The 9,236-nt window shown below is 43.3% G+C and overlaps 1 protein-coding gene across 3 annotated transcripts; it reads left to right on the forward strand.

Annotated features, from left to right (window-relative positions):
- Positions 1-1,743: 1,743 nt before the first annotated feature.
- Positions 1,744-9,062, forward strand: CAMLG (calcium modulating ligand). Of its 3 annotated transcripts, XM_052771950.1 has the most exons (5): positions 1,744-1,980; positions 3,457-3,911; positions 4,683-4,748; positions 5,605-5,664; positions 6,435-9,062. In XM_052771950.1, the coding sequence occupies exons 1-5, from the start codon at positions 1,815-1,817 to the stop codon at positions 6,624-6,626; spliced, it is 939 nt and encodes a 312-aa protein (XP_052627910.1). In that variant the 5' UTR covers positions 1,744-1,814; the 3' UTR covers positions 6,627-9,062. The 3 variants fall into 3 exon arrangements, with proteins under 3 accessions (XP_052627910.1, XP_052627912.1, XP_052627911.1); XM_052771952.1 differs by lacking the exon at positions 6,435-9,062 and having other exon boundaries at positions 1,749-1,980; positions 5,597-5,649; XM_052771951.1 differs by lacking the exon at positions 5,605-5,664 and having other exon boundaries at positions 1,755-1,980.
- The last annotated feature ends 174 nt before the right edge of the window (positions 9,063-9,236 follow it).

Here is a 9,236-nt window from a genome sequence, read left to right on the forward strand (position 1 = left end):
TGTCATCACTGCTGCTTCTGGTTCATCATACATAAGTTAATGCATGAGCTTGGTACTTTGACCTCTGTATTTAACAGTTTTTTGAATACAGAATCCTATCATTCTCTAAATCACTTAGTATCACAGAAATATTAATTGGACTTGTTGGTGTAAAGTTTTTCCCCAATACATGTAACGATCTGTCCCGCTGCTGCTGAATTTCACCACTCCAGCTGTAGCTCGGCGTTCAACAGGCAGCCATCCTAGCACTGGTCTTTGGAACTCCAAGTACAGGATCTTGAAGCTGAGACCTGCTTCTAATTGAAGTGCCTGTGGCGCAGTCTGTGAGTTAAGGAGTGCAAGTCGTTCAGTGTCAAGGATGTTGAAGGTAATTAGTTTGAAGTATTGATGGAAAGTATCCACGTCCCTGTCTTCATTTGGTTTGGCTTTCAGGTCCTTTTGCTATGCATGTTAGCTCTGTGAATGTTCAGCTAAGGGAATAATACTGTAGCCCAGTTTTGTCACTTTTTGTCATGCAAGTAGAGGTGTGATGGACTTTTTATTGTACATAAATATGGATGTTATGCCAACTGTATCTTGCTAGAAAGAACCGAAGACACTCCTTGTTTTATAATGTTACAGTAACTCTGGCATCCTTGAGAGGTCCTTCTTCCCTTGTTTTTTTCCTCAGTATGAATAGTCAATCCCTTCAGCTGCTCACTATATTAACAGCAGTGCAGTGACACTACACTGGGAATACGATTCGGGAAGCTGACCTGTGCTGCCTACCAGCACCTAGAAGGCATTTCCCTACGCTGTGTCTGTGTTTCATGTCCACACAAAAACGTCTGTTTCCTGGCACTCTAATAAACGGCATATTCTCTTCCCTCGTTTGGAGTGTGCCCAGAGGTGACAAGTTAACTTCCTAAATTCAGCTGCACAGCAGCCCTCAAAGCTTTTCCAACAGAAAATCTCAAAACCTGGCACTGCGCTCAGCGCGCTGATGTGTTCTGCCTGAGGAGCACAACGGGGGCTCGCACTTCGTAGTTCAAACGTCGCATGCTGGAAATTAAACATCTCTGTGAACTTAGCCTTGTGAACGCCTCTGATGTTCTGCTTTTGTACAGTTACAGTTTTAACTGTTGTTTTTCTAGTTACAGAGTGTTAGGTAAATACTACTTTGGTTAGAAACATGAACGTCTGCTTATTCTAATGCTTAAGTTTCTACACAGAAACTCTGTTGAAACATCTCTCTGTATGATAGGGAAAATGCTACCATCCTGTACCAGTTTTTATATTGCATCGTGAAGCAGATTTTCCTCCTGGTTTTGCCAGGTTTACCGAAACCAGAATTTTAAGCAAACCAAGGAAGGCGCTGGCCAGCGCCAGCCCTCAGAGCATGAAGTCACGTCACCGCTGGCTTGCTTTTCCTATAGGCATGCAAAAACCCTTACCCTGGCTGCAGCTGTCAGGCAGCTTTCCCTCAGCGCGGCGCTCCTTCCCCCCCGCCCGCCGCCACCTCAGCCCCGCTGGGCCGGCGCCACCCCGCGGCCATCGCTCCCTTCCCGCCTCCTCGCTGCGCTGACGCCATCGCCTCTCGCGCCGTGATGTCACTTCCGAGGCCGGAGCGGCCATCTTCAGTGCGGGCACCGTCCCGCCGGAGAGCGCGCCGCGCCGGGGGCTCTCCCCGCGCGGTTCCCCGTTCTCCTGCCCTTACGCGAGATGGCGGCGCTTGCTTCAGCGGCTGGAGGCGGGCGGCGCTGGCGCCTGCGCGCTGAGGCGGGGCGGCCCCATTGTGCGGTGCTGAGGTAACGCCGCGGCCTCTTCTGCCGGGGATGGAGGACGGCGGCGGGGCGGCAGCGGTGCCCGCGCCCCCGGGGGCCCCCGCCGGCCTCTCGGCCTCCCAGCGCCGAGCCGAGCTGCGGCGGAGGAAGCTGCTGATGAACTCGGAGGAGCGGATCAACCGCATCATGGGTTTCCACCGGCCCGCGGCGGGCAAGGGTGAGCCGGGTGGCGGCGGGGCTGCGGCGGCAGCGGTGGTGTGAGGGGTCCCGGCCGCGGGGCTGGCGGTGAGGTCCGGCTGCGGCCTCCTTCTGCCGTAACCGCTCCCCCCCGCAGTCTCCTCATGGGACAGGAGTGGCTGGCTCCCAGCGGCTGCTGTTTGGCCTCTCGGTGCGATCTTTCGTTTCAGCGATGCTTTAAGTCAAGCACGACCTTCTCTGGTCCTCGATAGACCCGCGGATAGGATACGTGTGTCACCAGAAATGTGCCGAGATCGGGTCTTGGGGCTGTTACTGTTCATCCATAGCGAACAGACAAGCTGTCGTTTCCCTTCAAGTAGTTTTTCTTAGTTGAAGAAACGATGAGCCTCCCCTGCGTTTTCATTCAGTAACTGCTTTCATAGCTGTGTTTTCATATCGAAGTTTTCTCACACTTGGATAATAACCAGTCATTGGATGCTTGTGGTTGACATGCAGAATTTTCTTGCAGATTCATAGGTAGGTCATTTATATTTCTGTACATACTTTAAGGAGGCTGACTATCTCGTCAGGAAAGAGCTCTCCGATTTCAGTTTACAAGGGTGCACATAAGCCATGAATCAATATGCTTTAATGCTGAAAAATATTCTTTAAGCATTGGTTCTTCCTCTCTGGTAGGACCAGACCAGTTCTGCACACCTCTCGGTTTGGTTTTTGTTCTCTAGGATCACCTCTTTCGCTGTAAGATGGGGTCTTCAGGTTTAATACAGAGCAGGTTAACACTGCTTTGCCTCTGACAATAAAGAAGAACAAGCCAAAGTACACTTCTTCTACTGCCTGCTCATTTGTCAGTCTTTAATGCTCCTTCCATGCGATTCACTTTCTGTAAATATTTGTCCTTTTTTTGTGTTGCTTCATGTATTTGGAACAACTTTCCTCTTGGGCACGCAACATTGTTGCTTAAGGAAGTCTGATGTTTTAATTTCTCTATTGCTGACTGACAGCTTCAACTTCCAACCAGTGTTGCACAGCTTTCTGTCTTGTGTCTGCGCTGTTTCTGAAGAGTGCCCTGCAATGCAAAGCAGGTACACGTAGGGTTCTTTGTAGGCTGATGGAAGGGATCCAGGAGTGTGCTGAGTCCAGCTGTGTAAAAATGTAATTTTGGTGAAGCTGATGAGCGTTTTCAGTCTGGGCCATGCTGTGCTCTTCCCTTTTTGTTATCATCATCTGTTGTGTAACCGAAGTCTGAGTGTAAATGTTTCCTTTGATACACAAGCAGGTTGTGTATGAGCTGAGCCTGTTTCTTTTTAAAATGGGATTGCTTGTATTCAGCTATGTCAAATGGCTTTGTGATTAATAATTAGCACATTTATTAATCATAAATCTGTCTTTTCACTTTGGAAGTGGAGGTATCAACCCAGGACCCCAATCCAGTATGGCTCAAATGGTGTTCCATTTACCCGGTGTGCATAACTGTATTTTTGTTTCTCTTCTTTAGATGACGAAAGTCACACAGAATCAAAGCTTCAGCATGAACAAGATAAATCAAACTCCCTTCCCATTCCTTCAGTTTCCAAGCGAATTGTGCTTGGTGATTCTGTCTGTAATATGGCAGGCACAGCTGACCATGCAGGCAGCATGGTAGACCTCAAAGGGGATAAGGACTTGTACAGTAAAAATCCAGAGCTTGTCAATGAGGGTACAAGTGAGCTCCGTCACCGTAATAGAGGGGAACTGCCATCTGAAGCTGCACCACGGCCACCTAGACATGGATTAGACCAGTACTTATCCAGATTTGATGAAGCTCTGAAGCTGAGGAACCAGCTGATGAATGAGAAGCCAAGCCAAGAGAATGGGAATGCAGTGGAGGAGTTTGACTCTTTCCGCATTTTTAGATTGGTGGGATGTGCTCTGCTTGCCATCGCAGTCAGGGCTTTTGTGTGCAAGTACTTGGTGAGTTCAGGGAAACAAACAATCCTATTCTGTTTTGCTAGTTTACTGCAAACTTACTGTGAAATATCCTTTATCTAGGGCTGAAGTCCATCAGTAGCAACTGAGTTTGGAACTTCAGGCACTCTACATTTCCAACAACTGTGAAAAACCTAAAAAAATCTCTAAATTCTTTAAGATGAATCTGTGTTACCTAACACAGCCACTGTGTTAACAGCTGAGAGTAGCATGCGTTTGGCCTGTAGTGTTTGAGGAGCAGAAGCCCTAGAATAGTTGTTGCAGCTTCAGTCCCCTGCAAGTTTATTCCCATCTTTGTGAGCATAAATCAACTGCTCTTCTAGTTTGGAGTCTACAAAAGAATAATAGAGTAAGAACAACAATAGTTGTCCAAGAGAAGCAGATCCTACTCATTTATCAGTCTTCTGAGAAAAGTAGTTCCTCAATATTCCTGGTGTCTGCCAGTACATCATACAGAGGTGTGTGGCTGGTACAGCCTGCCACCTCCTGGATCACTGGGCTCATTTTTACATGCTGCTGTACGCTTCAGGTTTTCAGGTTTTTAGGCTCAAAGAAAATAAAGCAGAACCTCATTTTTGACATGTAACTTGTCTACTTAGATTTGTAGTAGTCAAGAATACTGTTGCTATTGTCCAAAAATTATTTTTTTACCTATGTAACTTTCTTTTGTGACTTGGGAAGCATTAAATTACTGTGTTTTATTAGCTATTACTTCTGACCGAGTTAATTTTTGTATATTCTTTTCTGTTCCTTCAGTCAATATTTGCACCGTTTCTTACTCTGCAACTTGCTTACATGGGACTGTCCAAGTACTTTCCAAAGGTAAGATATTTTTTTCATAATTAATTTGAAATGTTTTAAATTTAAACTTGTGCTTAGATTGTATTGTTTTAGGACCAATGCATGTGAAGTATTCTTCCCTTGTTTTAAACTGTAGAATTGAGAGTTTCTAAATGCTGATAGTTTATACTAGCTTTTAATCTTCCCAGATTTAGTCCAAATCTTTTTTAAAAGTTGCTGTGAAAACGTGGACTAGCAGCTTGTTTACCTGTAGCCTAATTGAAAGCATCAGACCAGGAAAGCCAGGTAGTTCTTTCATGTCTTCAGGAAATTTTTGCTTTTCTCCTACACCACACTGTTCTGTGGTTACTGTTTGCTCTGTCAGCAGCTCTTTGCATGTGATACCTGGATGAAATTTGGGAGGGTGTTCGTTAAAAAATGAGACAGTCCTTGGGTTTTAAGGGCTCTAGATTCCATTGCTAGTATCCGTTTGAATGGCAGCTTGAAATGAGATATTTATTTGTGTGTGAAACTTGCTGCTTATTAGCAAGATTTGCTATATCATTTGCTTTATATATTTACACCAGTTAATTGTGCTGAAGTATTTGGTTGATGATTTTGTCAGGTCTACAGTGCAAAGCAGGACTGAATGATGCTCAAGCCATAGTTGAAAGGGAAAATTTGCATTTTAAAGGAATAATAGATTACCTGTAGCAAATCAGAATAAATCAGCAGTTCTTTTGTAGTTAAGTATATCACTGAAAACTAAACTTCATAGTAGTCATTCTAAGCTGACGTGTCACAACACAGAACAGTAGAATTAGCCTTAGACTTGCACTAGCTCATCTGCTAGATCTTTTTGATCTTGTTTCTGCTGTCTTTAAAATCAGCTCTTCAGTTTCAGAATTTAAAGAGGTGGTGCCTTTCCACAGCTTGCTTTTACTGCACTTACACCCAGGTGAGGTCAATCAGTTTGTTATCCTTCATTTTTCTCTCATGAAACCTAGGAAGATTCCTGAAAGCTTAATTTAGATTGGATTAAATTAAGATGTTCAGCAAGTATCAAATTGCCAAAACTTTCAGCCACTATCATCTTTTCCTGCCTGTCAGACTTTGCATCCTCGGGATTCCTTATCTTAAGGACAGGAGAACAGCTTTCAAAAGGGCTTTTGGGCATTTCTGAGTTGAGAGGATAAAATTGCCAAAGGGAGTCATACTAAAATAGAAAGAAACAGTTGGTTTTCAATTCTAAATCATTTTTCTATGTTAGAAAAGTAACTATTTTTTGCCAAGTAGTGTGAAGAGACTAATCCTGTTCTGCCAGCGGAGATGCCTGGCTTGGCTTCTTACACCCAGGCTGCCCTTGTCTGGGACTCTTCCTGCTCATGCAGAAGCTGCTGCACAGCCCCACTTTACAGCCTGCTTGGAGTGCCAGCATGAAGTAGGCATAATACCTGTGATGAATTTTACCTGCTGTTAACTAGCTTCTCACTCAGCTCCATTGGATCCATCACAACATGAATCTGTAGTTAGGATAAGTGTTGTGAATCCTGGAGCGTGTCTGGAGAGAATCAATCCAAAGCTGCTAATCTTACAGATGAATTTGGAATGTGCCTGGCTGTGTGTGAAACCAGCACAACATTTGTGAAATGTAAAGCAGAATTGGACTATAACAGAAGAACTAATGTAATACTGTTTGTGTGTGTTTTTTTTTTTTTTTTCTTTTAGTGTGAGAAGAAGGTGAAAACGACAGTATTAACTGCTGCTCTTTTACTGTCTGGAATCCCTGCAGAAGTGATTAGTCGCTCCATGGACACCTACAGCAAAATGGGAGATGTTTTCACAGACCTATGTGTCTATTTCTTTACTTTTATCTTTTGCCATGAACTTATTCTGTTTTTTGGTTCTGAAGTACCATGATGGCTGTAGAATTCAATGCAGTAGTTACACTAAAGCTTTCTGGACTGTATTCCTTTAATGTCTGATTGTGCAGACAGGTTTAAACCTTCATTGAAATTCTTACCTGTTGGAATGCTTGAAAGGAGCCTTAAATCCAGTCATTTTGGGAAGGGAAGAGCAAGGTCCCAGACTGCCAGTTGTATTGGTTCAGTTTATTTAAATACTGTGTCTGCCTGTTACAAATGTGAAAAATAGGATGCAAGTGTCAGTGGATGATTTATTTGGTTTAGTTAGATGATGCCCTTCCCAGCCTCCTTCATAAATATTTACAAAGCTGCCTTTGTTCTTTCCAGTGAGAACAAAGAGAATTCCTTTCAGCAGAACCATATATATATATATCCAGTATGACTATAGCTAACAAGAACTGCTCATTTTGTGGTGTTCCCATTTTTTAAGAAAGCTCTAAATAAAAGAAATCCCTGTATTCTGTTGTTCAAATTCAGAATGTTGAACCAAGTAGCTGCTTCTGGAGAATGCTGGTGAAACATGCCACTTTGTTGTCCTAATCCTTGCCTTGCTATACATTATTTGTTGTGATTGTGATTAATTTCATTTGATGATTATAGTGCAAAACAGCTAAGCAAAACCAACAACAAAAAAAATCCTGTTGCTTACAAATGCTATTAATCAAAAAATAGGAAGAAACAAAATTGTTAGTCTCACCTGTGAGTTCCCAGCAGCCTAATCCTAGTGTAGCTCATACATGTGCTTTCATTCTGATGCTTTTTCATTATTTAACAGTTCATCTCATGAGGGGAAAGTTGTATATATTGGTAACCAACCTGCAGTATCAAATGTTTGCTCTAGTATATGTAAAACTTAAAAGGCAACTTTTTTTTTTTTCTAGCTCCTTGCAGGATTGCATAAGACAACTTCTAAGACATTAATTTCTGCCATTTGTATCTGTTTTATTACCAGACATTTGCATGTAAACGGGATCTTAACTGCAAAAGAGTTCTGCTCCTGCTGCGTAATACTACAACCCAACCGTATACAGTCTTTGATTCAGCAGAGCTGTTTACGTTAACTTTTTTGGTGTGTTTGTGAAATTGCCCCAGCGAAACCACAGTAGCCATTCCTGTTTAAATCCTGTATACCACAAGTGACAGTGAAATAAAAACCAGTGCTTTGAGTTGACTCCCACATGAAGATCTACGTATGAAGGGAGAATAGCATTTTGTATTTTTTTCTGTGGGCATCCAGCCACATAGGTGAAAAGACAAATACAGATGAATCCTGTTACTGGATAAAGTAGCAAGTTGGCGAATGCTTTTGTTTTCAATCTCGTATGAATTTTGCACAGTGAGAGGAAGGAAGTGTCATTCTGAATAGTCAGCTTAAATGCTGATAATCTGTAAAAATTTCTATTTAAGCTAAATTTGGTAATATTTTCAACTTGTAGTTTTCTGTTTAGAATCTGGACTTTCAGGTAATCTAGGCCAATACCTTTTTTAGCATAGGGAAACACCTATTTATTTTGGTATTTGTCTGCAGAAATTTTTTGGGGGAGCAGCAGTGTTTGATTATGCCTCTTTAAAGTAAATGGCCCTGCTTTCTGATTACTCTTTTCTGTTAAAGCTTCCTGCTATAACTTTAGTGCTGCATTTCTGACTACTAAATTAGATATATGTTTGTTTGTGGCATGAAAATGAGGAGCTTATGTTTTGATGTGACCATTTTCAGGTTTTTTTACTGATTATTTTACAGTGAGTATTATGTTACAGGTGTCCAGGGCTGGGCTGCAAAAGATTCTGACTTAGGTCTATTAGCACAAATATTTATTCAGAAGCTTTAAATCTGTTCATATTAGGAGTTTCAGCAAATTGAAATAGCTATCATTTAAGGTTGAGATACGTAAATAATGAGGTTGCTCAAAAGTTATGCTTGTTCTGACTCTATTTATATGCCCAAACGTAATAAGAATAAATTGCAAAAATACTGTGTACTAACATCTGCAAAAAGCAATGAATTTGTAATCCTCAGCATAAAAATTTTAATCCTGATCAGCTAAACGCTAAGAAAAGAGCTGACCCACCTGCTGTATGTACGTTCACTCAACCCTTTGCACGGAAAGTGCTTACATGCACGGAAAGACGAAGCATGTTTTCTTCTCAGGCGGTGAAAGAAATCTTGCTGCGAGACCTAACCTGGAACTTTTCAGCCCGTAAACGCTTGGGTTTTTTTGTCCGGTGAGTTCGGGGGGGGCTGGAGGAGGCCTCCCCGCCCCTGGGTGAGCGGGCACAGCACCAGGAGGGGCTTGTGCTCGTTCACCTCGGGTCAGGAAACGAATCCCTTTTATTCCGTTTCTAACTTATCTCTGTTCGTGTACATAATTCTCTTTAACGTTTACTGCCAAACTGATCGTTTTCTATTAAAAGTATATTTGTTACCCCCTTCCTTGGCGGTTTGTCCTGGCTGGGGAGGAGGGTCGCGGTGCCGCGGAGGACGTTTTGCACCGGGAATCCCGCCGGGACCGGGCAGCGGGGCTGAAGCCTTTGCCCGGGCAGTTGCGGCGGGGCGGCGGGCAGCTGCCCGTTCCTGCCCGTTCCGCTGCTGCGCCCTCCGGCCGCC

This window comes from Harpia harpyja, chromosome 20 (genome assembly GCF_026419915.1).
Source record: "Harpia harpyja isolate bHarHar1 chromosome 20, bHarHar1 primary haplotype, whole genome shotgun sequence".
In the NCBI taxonomy this organism is placed as follows: domain Eukaryota; kingdom Metazoa; phylum Chordata; class Aves; order Accipitriformes; family Accipitridae; genus Harpia; species Harpia harpyja.

Excerpts from the sequence above, each read along its gene's own strand:
- CAMLG (XM_052771950.1), top strand. The coding sequence starts at position 1,815 with ATGGAGGACGGCGGCGGGGCGGCAGCGGTGCCCGCGCCCCCGGGGGCC. Across the intron at positions 1,981-3,456 it reads CCGGCCCGCGGCGGGCAAGG|ATGACGAAAGTCACACAGAA; the intron begins GTGAGCCGGGTG and ends TCTCTTCTTTAG. Across the intron at positions 5,665-6,434 it reads TTTACTGCACTTACACCCAG|TGTGAGAAGAAGGTGAAAAC; the intron begins GTGAGGTCAATC and ends TTTTTCTTTTAG.